The sequence below is a fragment of the Neoarius graeffei genome, chromosome 6, assembly GCF_027579695.1.
Source record: "Neoarius graeffei isolate fNeoGra1 chromosome 6, fNeoGra1.pri, whole genome shotgun sequence".
Classification (NCBI taxonomy): Eukaryota; Metazoa; Chordata; class Actinopteri; order Siluriformes; family Ariidae; genus Neoarius; species Neoarius graeffei.
Window position 1 is genome coordinate 57493785 of NC_083574.1, and position 18920 is coordinate 57512704.

General features: G+C 42.3%; 1 protein-coding gene across 2 annotated transcripts in view; it reads left to right on the forward strand.

Moving 5' to 3' along the window:
• The window catches only part of kmt5b (lysine methyltransferase 5B), a 41950-nt gene extending 23253 nt beyond the window's left edge, over positions 1-18697 (forward strand). For both annotated transcript variants that reach the window (XM_060923925.1, XM_060923926.1), the window contains exons 7-10: positions 13878-13897; positions 13979-14115; positions 15880-16076; positions 16199-18697. In XM_060923925.1, the coding sequence (XP_060779908.1) occupies positions 13878-13897; positions 13979-14115; positions 15880-16076; positions 16199-17538 (1694 nt within the window). In that variant the 3' untranslated portion in view covers positions 17539-18697. The remainder of the gene's footprint in view (positions 1-13877; positions 13898-13978; positions 14116-15879; positions 16077-16198) is intronic.
• The last annotated feature ends 223 nt before the right edge of the window (positions 18698-18920 follow it).

Below are 18920 nucleotides of genomic sequence, written 5' to 3' on the forward strand. Positions count from 1 at the left end.
ATCTGGAGGGTGGTGAAGGTGCACTCTAAGGCTTCAATGAGCTATGTGGGGGTTTGTGGCACCTTCATCCCCATGGCCAGGCACTCGACTGGGGGTAGCAAGTGGAGGAACCTGTCTGAAGCGACCGACCTTCTCTACAACTTGGTTGGCTGAGTATTGTTCCAGATGGAGCCAGTGCTTAATGAGGCAGAACAGGGTGTCCATTTTGGCAGCAGGGCGTGAAAACCATTTGTGAAATTCTGCCACTGCCTGACATGGGAAGAGGCCACACCAGGCCAGAATTTCTTCCTTCAGCCAAGGATACTTTTCAGCAAACCTTGGGGGTGGAGTGTAGTAGGCTTGCTGGGCCCCTCTGTAAGGGGACTAGGCTCTGAGCCCACTCCTATTTGGACCAGCTTTCCTCAAGCGCCATATGTTCCAATACATAGAGATAGGCTTCTATGTCGTTGGAGGAGCATAACTTGGAGAGTCACCTTGGCGCCTCCTGCCGAGTGTCAGGAAGAAGGCAAGGAGGAATTGGCCCGGTGGTGGTTCTTTGTTGCAGTAACTCCTGTGTCGTAGTCTGTAGTCCTCTTGCCAGCTCCTGGGTGACATGCTGTTGTTGCAAGCTAGCTTCAAGGAGGTGCTACAGTAGTGGCTCCATTCTTGGGGGTACTGGGATGCTGTGTCTGAAGCCGCTTTCTCCACCAGTGTAGTGGGACACTAACGGTCAGAGACAGCCCCGAGAGATCAGGTGGAAAAAGAAGTGCTCTTTTTATTTATAATAAACTGTGGATGGGGGAGTGGAGGCTGCAGGGCTGTGTGAAGCCTAGTGAGGATCCAGGAGCTTTTTAGTCATGTGCTGGAGCAGTGAGGTGGACCCAAGGAGCTTGCTGCATAGCCAGAGCACTGATTTCCTCGTTGTTGAAATGATCTGTGAGCAGACGAAAGGGACAGATCAGTATTGTCTGCACCTAAGCTCAACTGACCTTGTCGCTTAAGCTGCTTCAGCTGGGGTCAGTTGATTTGGCTCTGTCTGACGGCCATGTGCCTCTCTGCTGTCTGCTTTTATCATGTATAAATCTTCCACTTTAAAAACACCAAAGCCCCACCGTTGAAAACCAAGGCCTGTAAGTGCTCCAACTCTACATCGAGGGCCTTACTATCGCCAAACTCAGTCATCAGACATCTCGCCGATTCCAATAAAGTGGCAGTTGCTCTCCTGCAAGAGACACAGCGGGTTTCTGATGACAACCTCAAGCTGCCTGGGTTCCTCCTCGCTGGGTCCATCCACAGTAAGACGCATGGAATGGCAACCTTTGTCCGGGAAGGATTAAGTTGGTCAGCCACTCTCCACCTGGCTGCAACATTTGAGTGTCTGGTCACCAAAATCCAAGAAACATCTGTTGTGAATGTATACAAGCCCCCACCAACAGCGCTGACTGTATCATCACTTCCACCTGTACCTGCTCCTGCCATCTATGCAGGTGACTTCAACTGCCAACATACAGATTGGGGTTACAACCACACATCACATGATGGTAAAGCACTAAGTGAGTGGGCTTCTAACATTTGAAGCACTGTTGCTCTTCGACCCAAAAGAGCCCCCAAACTTCTTTTCTGTGCGCTGGAACTCTTACACCAACCCAGACCTGGCCTTCGCCGTATGCTGCAGTAACGACCTGAAACCAGAGAGACGTGTCTTGGACAGGTTCCCTCGTTCACACCATTGGCCATCCATCGTCAAAGTACCATTGCTGGTACAGCCGGTAGCTGGCAAACCGGTTAGGAGAATTTCAGAATGGAATTTCAGGAAGGTGAACTGGCGGTTGTTTATGGCAGAAACAGAAAGAAGAACTGCTGGTCTGCTGGACCCGGAAGCAGCTGATGTGGATGCTGCATATGCCGCTTACTGTAAAGTCCTCCTAAGGGCAGCAAAGCACAACATCCCACATGGCTACAACAAGAACTACATCCCAGGCTGGGATGAGGAGTGCAGCTGCCTGCTGCACCAACAACAGCAAGCGAGCTCCAGGGAAGAAATGGACGCAACAGCAACAACCTTACTGCAGAAGCTGGACGACACCCGAAGGACTAGGTGGACTGAAGTAGTGGAATCTATCGACTTCACCCACTCTAGCCGGAAGGTGTGGCAGACCATCAACCTGATCTCCGGGAGAAAAACAACACCCTGCAGGTGTCAAGTGTCAGCAGATGCCATTGCTTCCCAGCTCCTGAAAAATGGCTGCTTCCCAGATGCAGACAAAAACTTCACATGACTGATCTCGTGTGAGGTATCGTCTCTCTCCAGGGCAGCCAGCATCAATGCCAACCTCTCAGGAGGTTTCACAGTAGCTGAACTAAGTGCAGCAATTAACAAACTGAAGCCAGGCCAGTCACCAGGTCAAGACAATATCCACCCAGAGTTTGTCATACATCAAAGTGAAAGAACATCTTGCTGGCTATGCTTGTTCTTTTCAACATGCTTCCGGAGGTCCAAGCTTCCAAAGACCTGGCGCCATGCTTCCATCATAGCCTTGCCAAAGCCGAACAAACCCGCTGAAGATCCGAAGTCCTACAGGCCCATCTCTCTACTTTGTGTCCCATATAAGATCCTGGAGTGGCTGATTCATAGCCGCATTGAGCCAGTGGTGGACCCACAACTCCCATCGGAACAAGCTGGCTTCCGCCGAGGCAGGTCAACAGTGGATCAGATAACCCCACTCACTCAGGACATCAAAGACAGCTTTCAGGATAACGAGAAAGCTGGAGTAGTATTCCTGGACCTGACAGCCGCCTATGACATGTGGCACTGTGGACTACATTTGAAATTGTTGAGGACGATCCCGGACCGGCACATGCTGAGGTTCATCATGGAGATTCTATCGAACCGTAGCTTTATCCTACAGACCAGCAATGGCCAGACCAGCAGGCTCTGAAGGCTGAAGAATGGTGTCCCGCAAGGCTCCGTCCTCTCACCAATGTTGTTCATCATCTACATTCACGATCTGCCAGATATAATATCTACCAAGTACGGCTATGCGGACGATTTGGCCATCGTGCTTCGACGCCCAACATGGAAGGCGATGGAAGAAGGTCTCAACCGAGACAATGGGCATCCTGGCAGACTACCTCCAGAAGTGGCACCTTCAGCTCAGCATGGGCAAGACTGTGTCTGCAGCATATCATCTCAACAATCGGGAAGCAAGAAGGGAACCGGACGTGTATGTTGGCAACAACCGACTGGAGTTCTAGCAAGCCCCCAAGTACCTTGATGTATGCTTGGATCGGACACTGTCCTATAAGCAACACCTGGATGAAGTGAAGGCCAAGGTAACAGCAAGGGTCTCGCTCATCTGGCGGGTTCAGCTTGGGGAGTTTCCCCCCCAGACCCTTCGCATATCTACGCAAGCCCTTGTCCTACCCGTAGCCGAATACTGTGCCCCTGCCTGGAGCAGAAGTGCACACATGAACAAGGTAGATACTGCCATCAACAGTGCCCTCTGGATAGTAACTGGTTGTCTGAAACCCACCCCTGTGTCCCATCTGCCAGTCCTTGCTGGAATTGCCCTGGCCGGTCTCCGATGGGATACAGCTACCCTTACCCTGGCAAGAAAAGCCTGGAAGCACGACTGGCACATCCTACACAAACAACAACTTCAATTTATATAGCGCCTTTCTCAAAACCCAAGGTCGCTTTACAATAATAGGCAGAAAAAAGAAAAGAAAAAAGTCCACCAAATAGAGGTCAGGATATCATTCCAGCGGTGTAGCAGCCACAGTCCCACCAAAAGGCGCACAAAAACAAGTCCCACATCTCCAGCACAGCCGCTGTGACGCCGCCAGCAACATCGCACAGACGCCATACCATGGATCCACGAAGCGAGCACAGAAGCACCACCATGCAGAGCGCTGGTATGTCCCAAACCGCCTGCACAGCTGCCGTGACACCACCTAGCAACATCGCTCGGAACATCACGCCAAGCATTAAAGCACAGAGCGCAGGACAACCACGATGTTAAAATGAGCAACAAGCTCACTGCAGTCCATAGCTGGGAGCACAGGCATCACCCACTGCGAACCAAGCCCTGGAGGGAACCGATGCCCAAAACTGGGTCCGGAGCTACACCACAGTCGGTGGACAAAAACACTCAAACATCAAACACAGAAAAAAGAAAAATTAAAATAAAAAAGGAGAGAAAATAAAATAAAAAATCTCCAGTGAGAAGCGGCAGCCAGAATGCGTACGACGTACTCTGAACCGGAAACCAGAAACGGGGGGGGAAAAAAAGCCACAATAACACCGGCTCCACCAGGCAGGCTCAAGTCTCGCCATCCCTACAACAAGGCAGTACAAGAGATGCTACAGTCTATCCCTGAGGACTTGTCCAGGGATGCCTAGCTGGCAGCATCCTGGAAACAGACGTGGGAGACGGCTGGGCCCTCCCACATCCAACGATATTTCAGGGACCCGGGAGGTGGTGTAAAAGGAGAAGACCTGCCACGCCACCTGTGGACCTCGCTGAACCATCTACGCACTGGGGTCGGCCACTTCAAGTCATCTCTGAAGAAGTGGGGCCTATCGGACAGCACGGCATGCGAGTGTGGCGAACCTGAACAGACTGCCAAGCACATAATCACTGGCTGCCCCCTATACAGTCCACCCTCAGAAGCTGGTCTCTTCGACTTATGATCAGAGACGAGGGCGTGGCTGCACGACACTGAGTTGGCCATCTGATGATATACGAAAGAGAGAGAGAGAGAGAACACCAAAGCATTCCCAGACTATCATATTTCCTCCACCATGCTTGGTGGACAGTGTCAAGCACTTTTTTTCTTTCTCCCCCTCCAATCTCTCAAACATTTTTTTTCTTTGTGTTCCAAACACCTCAAACTTGGATTTGTCCGTCTGTAGTACTTTTTTCCAGTCTTCCTCTGTCCAATGTCTGTGTTCCATGGGCCATTTTAAATAGGGAACCAAGTAGAGAATCTGCTGGAACTGTGGTGTGTTGTTGTTGTTATTATTGTTGTTTCCTTTTTCCATAAAACTATTTGGGCAACAATGGCATGAAATTCAGAATGAGTGAAATTCAGAACAAATATTTGTCAGACAAATATATTGCTTTTTAATTTTTGTGTTATTTAAAAAAGCAATGTAATTTGTCTGTTTGAACATTAAATCTTTTTATATTCAATTTAATGTAGTCTGAAAGGATTTGCAACTCATTATTGTTTTTATTTATATTTTATATCGTGTTCCAACTTTTGAAATCGGGATAAATTTTTTTCCCTCTGATTTCCTTGCACGCTCCCTAATCTAACAGCCCAATTTTCTTGCCATTTTCAAAAAAAAAAAGAAAGTGAAAATAAAATGAACTCCTTAGAGGCTGTTCATTCAATTCTCCTGAAATTTGGTACGTGTCATCTACAGCAGTGTTTCTCAACCTTTTTGCAGTCACAGCACCCTTCAGAAGTATGCAACTTCTCAAGGCACCCCCATATAAAATATACGCAGTCACGCAGACCATACGCTGACCCCAGCAGTGACGTTGTGACATGGGAAAGGGGGCCGTGAGAGAAATTTTGATGATGCATGGGGCAGCGATGATCTTCATTAGTGTAACTATTGTTTTTTGAAATTTTAATTCATTTTATTTGTTTCAATGTTATATAATTCTTTGACGGCACCGCAACAAAGCCAGACGGCACCCCAGGGTGCCGTGGCACCCCGGTTGAGAGAGGCTGATCTACAGGACCATGCTGACAAAAAGTTGTACAAAGAATTTTGATCTGACGACCCATTTCCATTTTTGCTAAGTTATGTCAATCAAATTTGAAGGCGAGGCTCATAAGGACTCTACTGACACTATCTTGTGACGTAATGGGTCCAAACTTAATGAAACTTGATACACAGTCAATACAGTGTTCTTTGAATGCACACCAATAAGTTGTCTATGAGGGCTCTACAACAGATGCATGTCCATATCTCAAGAAGCACTTAAGCTTAAAATCTAAAATTTGGTGTATTTGTACTTGACTCCATTTGCCTAAATTTCTTAAAGTGCCAATTGTCTGGCTTTCCAAAATGGCCACCAAAGGCCTATCAAATTTTAGCAGTCAATATTTGCTGTTGTGAATGTCTGATCTTCATGAATCTTATAGATTCATTCATAATGGCACATACATGCTATGTACCAAATATGAAACAAATCAGCCAAGAGGGGGTGCTGTAATAAGCATATTTGTTTTGGCTCATCTCAATAATCGCATGGGTTAGAACAAAACACCTTCTGTCCTCTGATTTACTTATAATTTCCCAAATCAAATGGGGCCATACCTGTCAATTTACACCACTCAAATTTCCTGTCATTTCAGTTACACGTAAAGGGTGGGAGAACGCTCATCTGAGGCACTTCATCTGATTTGCCACAAAATTTGGTGTGCCTCATCACCAACGCTACATTGTAGTAATGCTAGTACAACATTAGTAACACTCACAAAAACTGACAAAATGATGATTAAAAGAAAGACCCCACCTCATTTGCTGATGGTCATAAAAAGAATTTTGATTCATCCAACTATTTCAAAGGTATGAGTCTATGAAATTTTAAGATGTGCTCTCAACACACATGCAAACTCCTCACCTTTCGGCGAAATTCGCCGTTTTGGTCCCAAAATAGGTCACTTGTGTGAATCGTGTAGATCCGAAGAGTTTTTTTTGGGGGGGGGGGGGTAGGCAGGCTACAACGCTATTGTTGCCAAACATTTCACTTACAAGGTTACAGCCAATCAAGATAAACAGTTACTAACACGCTTCTTTTCCATTGGAGTTCTGATCAGCTGGTGCACAACCCACTGCTGGTTGCCAGTCCTCGCTTACGAATATTCCACAGATTCAGACCGCAAAGTCACCTTTTTATAGAGAGATCTGGCAACCTCATCTCGCGACTGAATCTGAATACCAATGGAACAGTTTCCAGCGCGCTCGGGGGTGAATAACCATGGGCGGATCTACCGGGGTGGCATATGCCACTCTAAAAGAAAGCCTTGCCACCCCTGCTGCTACCCCAGTTGGCAGCGACGAATTCAAAGAAAAATTACGGCCAATTTGACATTTACGTGCGCGAATTTCCAATGTCCGACTGCGGCGAATGCAGCACGAGATAACGCCAGAGATTGGTTGTTTTGGAAAATTGAGAGGCGCGAAGCAAGGGAGGCAGGAGTCGCGAGGAAAGGAGACACGGGAGGAAAGGGGTAAAAGCTGATTAACTATCTATCAAAAAAATGAAATTATAATGAATGAACAGTGCTAGTATAGTTGCGATGCTGATTTTGAGAGGATAAAAATAAGGTTGGAGAAGGTTATTTAGCTAACTATACATGTAAGGCAAAAAAAAAAAAAGTGTGTTTCCGGTAACCCGACCGATCGAGAATTTCCGCGTCGAAATTGCCGACCGTAAAGTTTTTATTACAAATTTCCCTCGATATTTTAGTGTAAGCAGCGTTAGTTTGTCATAATTTTTTTGTTTCAACGCATTCAAGTTGTGAAAGAAACGATAAAAAGTAAAATGTTTTGCCACTTCTATCAGCCCTCCTGGCTGTAATGCAAATTGCTTCCTCTTCAGTATACAAGTGCACTTCCATGGCAGGGAAAAACACTACATTTTGCCGCCTATGTAGTCCCCTATTTATACAAATAGGAGTCATTCAGGATTCAGCCATGTTTTTGCTCCGTGTTTTTGCTCGACCCAAGTTCTACAGTAGGCTAGGCGAGGCCGTCTGCTTTTAATGGAAGTAGCCTAGCCTAGGACGTTAAACCATATTTTCACGTTATTTCTTGATAAGGTGTTTTCACATTATCACATGAAAATATCATGAAATTACGTGTTATGTTATTACATGATAAATATATTGTAAAAACGTGATAACTCTGTTAACAATATCTTTTCACGTAATTACTTGAGTCTAAGCCAATTTTTTTTTTTTGAGTGTGGCAGCAATACGCTTCCGCAGATCATAACTCGAACTCTTGCGATATTTTTTTTTTATTCGTTTAAAGATTTAAAACACTTATTTTATTATGATGTGTGGTATAAAGGATTCTGTGCCAAAATACTATTTTGTAAGATGTTTACTTGTGTTAATTTTTTCGAACAAAATAAAACAAATTAAGAAAAAAAAATTTCCTACCTACCGACCTTATTTTAGTATTTCATGTTACCTGAAACACTTTTTTTTTTTTTTTTTGGCCTGATGTTAGCTAGGTCTGACATTAGTTTTGTGTAAAGTCGGCCACAAAAGTTAATATTGATTCACCGTCTGTCAAGGAAAACATTGCTATTGGCTGAAGCTTATGATTCAAATATTGAGGATCTTAAACATGAGTTACATCAGACGAGGAGAGTACTAGACAGAAAAAAGGGGGAACAGGAGAGTCCTACCACTCTCATGGAGTTCACTGTTTTTGGACCCATACCAAGATGATGATGTTTTTTTTTTTTGAGTTCAGGTTGTGTAAAATAGCGGTTGTCTTGCCTGTGAGCAGTGCATCCTGTGAACGAAGTTTTTCATCTCTCAGGCTCATAAAGACTTATTTGCGGTTGACTATGACAGAAAAGAGACTATCAAGTTTGGCTGTACTCAGCATTGAATCAAAGCGCACAAAAGCATTAGATCTTGATAAATTTGTAAAGCGTTTTGCTGAGCAACATGGAAATCGCCGCATTCAGCTGTTGTAGGCATGACAAGTTCATGTTATGCTCACTGGTGAGCCTTTACAAAGCGTGAGGAAAAAAACTATAAAATGTGACACTGGTGTAAATGGCTTAAATCATGCTGAACTTGAAGCAGTGTTGTTATTGTTGTTTTTTAGTGTCTGTTCTTTTGCATATACAGTATAAAACTGTCCAGAAATGGTATAGACCTCATCTGAGAATGTGTGTTCTTCGTGAACAATAAAGGCATGAGATTAAGTTTATCTGTATGAGTTTGTAAATGGCAGTCTGTGCCCTTTTGTAGTGTGTACATACTATTTGTCGTCAAACTGTGATTAAATTCAGTATATATACATGTCTGTAATACGTTGCCACCCCTCAAAAATTCCTGCCCCCCTCTTGCCACCCCATAAATATTTTTCTAGATCCGCCCCTGATTTCACATAGGTGATGTCTTTAAGAAAATTGTCAGACAGGGATTGGCCAGGTGTGTCCTCTGGGGTAGGTCTGTTAGATAGCACAGGCAGTAATATATACCTTTTTGTAAATAGCCCACTGTGTTGTACACAGGGGTGAAAATTAACTTCACAAAATATCAAACTTTACCGGCCACTGACAAATAAATGGTACAATTTACCGGCCACTCAACAGTAACTTATTAAGACATGTTTATGGAAAGTTATTTTGTACTGTATTAAATTCAAGATGTCACTGGTTGCAATTTTTTTTGTAACGTAGACTACGAAATGTACTTTTGCGCGCGTGCCGTGTCCCCGTGCATCCTTCTCACCTTTTTCACCCCTGACCAGTTTGCATGCCTGTCTCAACTCTATGGCCAATATCTTGTGATAGTTCAAAACCTGACACACTGCATCACTGCCACAATTTTTGGATGCATGCCAAATTTTGTAAAAATCCATCCATGAAGGGCACTGCAGTTGACACATTTCAACATCTCAGGAACCGTTAAAGTGAAAACATTTTTATAATTTGGTGTGGTTCTAGTTGGTCATATTTTTAACATGTCCCATAGTACCAGTTGGCTCGCTCAACAACAAAAATGGTCACCAACAACCTATCAAATTTCAGCAGTCAATATTTACAATTTTTTTTTCCATACTTGTCCTAGACCATTTATCCAAGTTGCTTGATGTTTGGTGTACATTTTATCAGCATGGTCTGTAGATCAAGTTGTAAAAAGAATTTTGATTCATTAAACCATTTCAAAGTGTTATGAGCCAATGAACTTTTAAGCTGTGAGCTATATTGACTGTATGGCCAGTATCTTGGAATGTAAAAATTCAAATTTCATGAAACATGGTACATTTCATCACTGGCATTCCTTGGAAGCACATCAAATTTTGAGATGTTTTTTTGTAGATATGGCTGCTATAATCAGTACGTTACAATGTTACGAACCACTTTAAGCTAAAAATTTGAAACTGTGTAGTTGTACTTTGCCACACTTGTGCTGTTGAAGATGTTGAACCACTTCTAATTCCACCATTGTTGCAACTTCTCTGATTCAGCTTGGACACCAATGATGGGCTATATTCTCTTGGCCAGTCTCAGATGAGGCTTTTTTTTGGGGGGGGCAACTCTGCGTACAAGGCAGGCATCCTGGAATTGCTTCTTGATTGTTGAAGTTGAGACTGGTGTTTTGTGGGCATCATTCACTGAAGCTGCCAGTTGAAGACCTGTGAGGTCTGTTTCTCAAACTAGAGACTGATGTACATGTCTTCTTGCTCGCTTGTGCACCAGGACTTCCCACTTCTCTTTCTGTACTTGTTGGATCTAGTTTGTGCTGTTCTTTGAAGAAAGTAATACCATTCTATGAAATCTTCAGTTTATTGGCATTTTGTTGCATAGAATAGCCTTCCTTTCTTAGAACAAGAATAGAGTTTCAGAGGAGAGCCTCCCCCCCCCCCCCCCCCCACAAATTTGAGTCAATAATTGAACCTACACAAACTAACTCTCCAGATACTCAACTAGCCTAAAGAAGGCCACTTGTATTGCTTCTTGAATCAGCACAACAGTTTTCAGCTATGCTAACATAATTGGAAAAAGGTTTTCTGATGATTAGTTAGCTTTTTAACATGATGAACCTGGATTAGCTATCACAATGCGTTGGTGGAACACAGGAGTGATGATTGCTGAAAAGAGCCCTCTTTACACCTATGTAGATATTTCATTAAAAACCAGTTTCCAGCTATAATGTGGGGATCACACTGAACAGTGGTAGTATCAGCAGAAGTGGCCAATTTTCGGTTTGCTATGGTTCGGCAGCAGAACGTTTGACACCGCTAGTGTTATGCTAGTGACATAGTAGCAGAGCATTGGTTCAAGTTGAACTTGATTCAACTTTCTGAGCATAACACAATGCTCATCAGTATCAGTTTATTGTATTCTAGGAACATTTTTGGTGTTGTGACCAATCAAAGTGGTAAGATTCTTATAGGAGCGGGATATCTTAAATGTTGGGAGTTTTTCATGGAAGCAGTACCTCATGGATCCATACTGAACAAGCGCTCTGTTTGTCTGTCTCTTTCTTTACTTTCTTCATCCTCCAGTCCAAAAGCTACTAAGAGCAAAACTCTATTACTGGTATTCATTTTTCCAAATCTCTTTTTTTTTTTTTTTGCTGTATAGTGTGTTAGTGCTTTGCATCACTTAGGAAGGAGATACAAGTTTATGTGAATCATAGAATTATTATGGTCTGAGTGTTGCGTTGCAGTCTGCTGCTGCTTTGTTTTTCAGTGTGATCCCCTCCTAATAGTAATTTGCAACATTAAGAATATCAGGAATAGATTTTTGATTGTTATTTTAATTGGGGAGGAAAAAGTTTACTTTTCTTTCAAAGCCAAGGAAATTCTAAATGACCAGAATTCTTTTGATCAGTATTGTATGATCAGTAATACTGATGTAAATGTATGAGTTTCCTGAGTATGAATGTGGTGGATCAATGAAAAACATGAAGATAAAACTGCTGGCAAAGGCTTTAAAAATATGGTTAATTAGGTTTCCCTTGTGGAATATTACTTTTTGTAATATTACACAAGATGTGTAATCCTTTATTGTCTATCATTTAATAGTCAGTATATAAATAACATGTCACCACATTATATTTAATTACTGATGCAGATATTACTTTTATGATACATAATGTATTACAGTGTCACAATCCCTCACATACTCTTTATCCCTGGGTCATTCCATGTCAAATCAGACAGAATCCAGGAAAGGTGTTGCAGACTGTCTGAAATTTCAAAGTTTGTCTATATAATGTTTTGGTCCCCAAACTAAGGCCTGTAAAATATTTTTTGTTAAATTCCTGTTTTTTTTTTTTTTTAATATATATATATATATATATATATATATATATATATATATATATATATATATATATAAAAATATAATTTATTATTATTTTTTTTATTTTTTTTTTTTTACATTTTCAAAAAAAAAAAGCCTTATTTGGGAGCCCATATTTGGGCATTAATATATTGAAAAGTATTATTCCTAGCCTCACCAAACTTTGTGAGATGGAAATGTTACCAGTATGACTGAAGCATTAAAGATTTGTACTGCATGCCTGTTGATTTTTCTATAAGGCTCTTAATTTGGAAAAAAGTGCAAAATTCCTAAATGAGAGTGATGTATTGAGGGTAAGATAAATCTTTTTTTTTTGCATATGGTGTCTTTTTTTAATTAAAATATAGTATGGGCGGCACGGTGGTGTAGTGGTTAGCGCTGTCGCCTCACAGCAAGAAGGTCCGGGTTTGAGCCCCGTGGCCGGCGAGGGCCTTTCTGTGTGGAGTTTGCATGCTCTCCCCGTGTCCGCGTGGGTTTCCTCCGGGTGCTCCGGTTTCCCCCACAGTCCAAAGACATGCAGGTTAGGTTAACTGGTGACTCTAAATTGACCGTAGGTGTGAGTGTGAATGGTTGTCTGTGTCTATGTGTCAGCCCTGTGATGACCTGGCGACTTGTCCAGGGTGTACCCCGCCTTTCGCCCGTAGTCAGCTGGGATAGGCTCCAGCTTGCCTGCGACCCTGTAGAACAGGATAAAGCGGCGAGAGATAATGAGATGAGAAAATATAGTATTTTATTAAATTTCTGCCAATATTTTGAGGTGTCTACCACAAATGAATATGAAGATATTAAGAATAAAACAAGGCATGGCAGCTTTTTTGTTTGTTTGGTTTTTTTCATACTTTCCATAGGATTAAAATGTTATGTAGGGTAGCTAGTAGGAACATAATGCATGTGGAAATAACTTAATATATGGTTGTTTTAATATACAAAGTGCCAATCCCCTTCAATGTTCCCTTCATACATATAGTTGAAGGCATTGTTTTACAGAAACAAAACGTTCATAATGAAGAAATGAGGTTTTCTCTTATCTTTGTGTCCCAGCCTCTGATTGATTGGAGCAGTGAAAACCATATTTTCTGTCGGCTCATTTTACTCCTGGTCATAATGCAAGCTGTACTCTTTACCATCAGGGCCTCATTATAGAAAAAGGCATCAATTCTGATAGAGACTGTATTCAATATCATGGTTAAATTTTATATCCCATATTTAAAAAAAAAACAATAAGATACTCAGTAAAAATTGGTACCACCACAACTTGTTTTATTCCTAATATCTTTGTCCATTGGTGATGCAGACCTCAAATATTGGCACAAAACTAATGAAATATTTTATTTGTAGAAATGATGATTTTGGGGGAGTGTTCTGTACTTCTTTTCTTTTTGGGGGAAATCTAGGGCCTCATAAAAATCAAATGACATGCTCTACAGGTTTTTAAATGCTTTTGGCATACACACAAGGTGCTCCTCCACCCACCCCCCAAATTCTACAAAGTTTGGTGAGGCTAAGAATAGTACTTGTCAAGATACGAATGGCCAATTGTGACTTCCCAGAAAAGGCGTTTTTGAGACTATAAAAATGAAATATCAAGGGCTGAAAAAAATATAAAAACGTAATATAGAGACACGGTCTGAATAAAATCTGAGATGGGACTTCAACTTTATCTTATTTGACACAGACTGACCCCTCTGCATTTCACGATACAGATGCACACTAGCCAGCCTCCCCTCAATCACTACTGCAAAAAACAATCACTAAGTGGAATAAAGTTGGCTGTCAAGTAATTAAGAGACATTTTTGTCTTTTCTGTTACAGACTGCCGGCCAAATTGCAAGGTTAGTATAAATTAGTCATGAACATTTGCTACATGGAGATTTAAAAAAAAAAAAAAGCACTGATGGGAAGGTTTGTTATAGTTTGTATCCACAGGTCGAGACACTGCTTGTGTCAAGGTCCTGCGGGACATTGAACCAGGGGAAGAGATCTCCTGTTATTATGGAGATGGCTTCTTTGGAGAAAACAACGAATTCTGTGAATGCTATACTTGCGAAAGGTATTGTATCCTTTTTGCATGGTAACTGGAACATTCTGAAGTCATATTGTAATGAAGAATTAAATTTTGTTTTACTAGTAGAAACCTTAGGTTGTTTGCAAAGGAATTGTCTATGCCAGGGGTTTTCAAAGTGTGGGAGAGTCAGCCCCCCCTCAGAGAGCAAATAAACAACAGCCCCCCCCCCCCCCCCCCAATTTTTTGTTGTTGCTCTACTTAATGTTCCATTCGTATTTTTTAAAAAAAAATGGTTGTTGTACACATTTTTTTTTTCTTTTACACATTTTAAACATCTGTGCTTTTCTTTTTAAAACATCTTGTTTTACACATTTTAAACATCTCATAGCATCCTTAGCTAGCACCTCTTGGCAGACAACACACTGTGGCAGTGGAGCATCTTCAGATCCAGTCCATGAAAATCCAAACTTTAAATAATCGTGGTAATACTTCCTTCTTTTTTCAGTCCCCCCAGGATTTTGCGGGCCTTTTTTGTGATTGTTGCGGGCTAAAATGTCTGATGTTGCGGGGTTTTTCCAAAAAATTGCGATGAAAGTTGCAGTGTTTTTTAGGTTTTTGTTGCGATTACATTGCGGGAGGAAGTGAAAGTTACGAGAAATTGTTGCGATTTTCTCTTTTTGTGATTTAAAATTGAGTGATATGTTAAATATTAAGTTATTACCGAAAAACTATTGATTAAAAAAAACAAAGACACTGATAAATGGTCCTATAAACAACTTTACCAATATAAAAGATTACCAGGACTACAAAAATGCAGAAAAATAGGCTTTACTTATCCAAATGCACCTGTTGGTTCAAAAGTTAAAGTGCATAGAACCTCACAGCACAACATGAAGTTACCTTAAAATATAATATAAATGCCTCAGCTTTCATGTAAGAAAAAAACACTATTAATACTAGTACTGTGTGCAGGCAGTCTCTCCTGAAGACTAAATTAAACAATAATTATAAACTAATAAAATAAATGGCTCAGGCTTCATAGAAGAAAAAAACAACAATTTGAACAGAATCTCACAGTATGATGCTGAAGCTGCCTAAACAATGGAAAATAAAATACCATTTTGGCAAAAATGTTGGTATCCATTAATTTCTTGTATTAAGTAAAAAAAAAATAATGTAAAGTGCACACAGTCCTTCACTGTAAACATAACACACTTTCAGTAACAGAATTTAAGCCTATATAAACATTGTCTTGCACATGCAGTGTTGCCAGATACTGCTGACGTTTTCCAGTCCAAAATATGTTCAAAACCCGCCAAAATGCACTTAAAACTGCCCAATCTGGCAACACTGCGCGCATGCTGCTTCTCTTGAACGTATACACGGAAGTAAGGCGGAAGGTAGTTTGTCGATGTCACCTCAAGATGACGCCAACGATTGGTCAAATTTGCGGGAAGGTTGCGGTGATTGGATATAATTGCAACACCGCCCTGAATTCGCGGGGATTGGTTGAATTTGCGTTGAAGTTGCAAATCGCAACATCGCGAAATCCTGGAGGGTCTGGTTTTTTGCTTGGCCCAGACTCTGTCTCCTCACTCACTGTAGCTTTAGGTACTAAAAATCGATCCATTTTGTCTCTGGCAAAGGCTAGCTGAAGTTCGCTAAATGTCCGCAATAGTAACTTATTCTGGTTTATGTTTCCTCACGTTGCGCCCCCCCCAGAACTCTGGCGCCCCCCAGGGAAGGCACGCCCCACACTTTGAAAAGCCCTGGTCTATGCCCTTGACACATATGACGATATGTTTTCAGGCGTGGCACTGGTGCTTTTAAGTCAAAAGCAGGACTGCCTGTCGAGGTCCCAGTGATCAATAGCAAGTATGGCCTGAGGGAGACTGACAAGAGGCTCAACAGACTGAAGAAGCTGGAAGAGGGCAGTAAGAAATCAGACAGCCAGTCTGTTGCCTCGACTGAAGCAGAGTCTCAGGAACCACCCAGTGGACAGACATGTAAGAGCATGATGAGACTGGCCTTTAATGACATAAGTGTGTCTGGATTTTTTTTTTTGGTAGGGAGAAAGTTTATTTTATGGTAAAATTTGGAGCTGATTAATTTTTCATGTTCTCATTAGCATTACGGAGGAGGATGTCACAACCCTGTCTCAAAGTGCACTGCAAAGGCAGAGCTGTGACAAGGCAAACTCGGTCAAGCACTCCTACCTCACCCCCAAAACGAAGTCAAACAACCAACTCAAGTTTACCAAAGAGACTTGCATCAAAGCCTGCACAGCCTTTGTCTAAAAGTAGGAGAAGGCGTCAAGCAGCGGGACTGAAAACGCCTACCAGAGCAAGTGTAGGGAGCTTGAGCCTCAAGCAGTCTTGCAAAAGAGAGGCAGACAGTCGAGGAGCCTCTCAGTTCTCTGGCTGCAGGGGTGCCATTAAGCCTGCTGCAGCTCATGAAAACAATCAGAACTCCACAAAGGGTGCTTCAGCCTGCAAAGGCAGTGTGTCTTGCCCATACAGAACTCGCAGGTCCAGTAGGACCTCTCTCGGTGCTCATGAGCGTGATGAAGGCAAATGTGGCTCAAAGCCAAGCAGCACAAACAAAGTTGCAGATAGCGCGGCCCTCAAAATGGAGCCTGGCGATTTTGTTCCCACAATGCCTGGCCATCAGATTAACATCCCCAGCCTCGAGGCCAGCTGTCCCAAGAAAGGGACGTGCCCAAGACGAAGGAGGACAATAAAACAGGAAGAAACGGGCACGTACATGGACGATCTTCTTCAGGAGGGTGTGCCTGATCTGCAGCCTGCAGCACATGCTGCTGATGTGGCGGATTGTGCCAAGGTGCCACTTGTCTTGCCAGAGCGGCATTACGAAGGCTTGGCAGAGAGTTCCAAGGTGTCACGTCGCATGAAGGGGAGCAAGAAAAAGCGGCGCATCACACGCTACGATGCACAACTAATCTTGGAGAACAACACAGGCATCCCCAAGCTGACACTGCGGCGGCGACATGACAGCAGCAGCAGCAGCAGCAAGAAGAAAGAGCATCGAGATGCCAAGGCTGTGCAACGTTCATCAAAAATCAGCATCAAGTTCAGCAAAGAGCGGGAAAGTGAGCGTGCTGGCCTATATGTGGCCAAGCTGAACAACGGCTTTGGTCATGGACCTCACGGGAGCTCCACCAAGCTGAAAATCCAGCTAAAGCGTGAGGAGGATGTGACCTTCACAGGTTTAGTCAAGAGGGAGGAGGGTGAAGTTCTGGAGAGAGAGGTAGGAGTTCAGATGGGTCGGAATGTCCAGGAGGACTCGCTGACTTCGGAAGATGAGGAGGAGGACTACTTTGACAATGAGGATGACTTCATCCCTCTTCCACCAGCAAAACGTCTACGGCTCATTGTGGGCAAAGATTCCATAGACATTGACATCTCCTCAAGAAGGAGAGAGGACCAGTCACTCAGACTCAATGCCTAAGCTATGTAAATAACCCTCAGTCCTACCAATTGTGTGTTCATTTTGAATGACTTAATTTAAATGTGGAGTAAGAATGGCAAATGTACAGTGAAAACACAAGATATCTTTCTCTGCATTTTAATGGTGGCACTTCTTTTCTTTATTCTTCATGACTATAAATATTGTAGAAACTGTACAGATGTGTATGAATTCTATTTGTCAATTTAATGTGCAGATGTTAATCAGTGTTTTGTCAAGCTTTGCAGTTTTTTTTTCTCCCTCCAATCGAGGGATAGTTCAATCAACACTAAAAAGCTAACAGGGTGGTGATAAACCCATAACTGGGGTGGTCTGATTTTCATTTCTAAATTGCCCTGCAGACAGCAATCATTCTTGGGCATTTTAGCATGTTTTGGTGGAACTATTCCTTTCATGTCTCAGTCTGGTGAAAGGTAAAAGGGCTGGAATCTGTTCATCTGTTTTCAAAAACAATGCATGTGTTCACCTCTGAAGCTAGCTATCAGTTTTTGAGTTAACAGCAGCAGTGTGCAAGATCTTGTTTGACTCAGTGTCTCTAAAGGGAATATTAAAGAAATTAAATTGGTAAACTGGTTGTTAAAAAAAAACTCCTTATTGGTCTCATGTTCTAATGTTTGCATCATGTTTTGTCCACCCAGAGGCCATGGTGCTCACTGTTGTGGCCTGTGATCCATCTGGCATGCTGTGCGATTTGAAACCCAATAGGAAAATATTTTAAAATAAAAGCCAATAGATGTTGGGCCATACTTAAAAAAAAAAATCCTTAGTAATCTATTCACAAATTATATCATTAGGATTTAAAATTGTTTGACCTTGTGGTTCTGAGCTTTGCTAGCAAGGTTATTTAAAGCATTTAGTCCTTTTATTTTGTTTCTCAGAGTATGAGTAGGCAGCTGACACTTTTTTTTTTTTGGTCTGGCACCCCTAGTGATTGTCTATAAGCTAAGACAGTTTGTCAGACTCTAGTTTTCATAAGGATTACAACAATACCCCAAGTTCTTTCTCTTTAGAATGTGGACATAGCAATGTGTGATGTATACATGCACTTTGGGGAGGGAGGGGGCTTGCTCACTGTATATACTGGAACCTGTTTTTATTTAACTCTTTTGAGTACTTGAAAATATTAAAGTCATTTTTGAGATGTCTGGCTGCTGCTTCATGTGTCCTAGTTGGCAACATTAGTAGCAATCTGCTTAGATAAAGCACTTTTGGTACTTTATCTTGCATCTTCTGATGCATAACAGTGAGTTGTTTGGTAATGTCCTGTATAGTTTGCAGTAGGGGGTCTTATTTAGCTTAAAGCTTAATAAAGACTCCTGCACTGTAATTATATGTACTGCTGATTTGTTTTGTAATGAGTAATG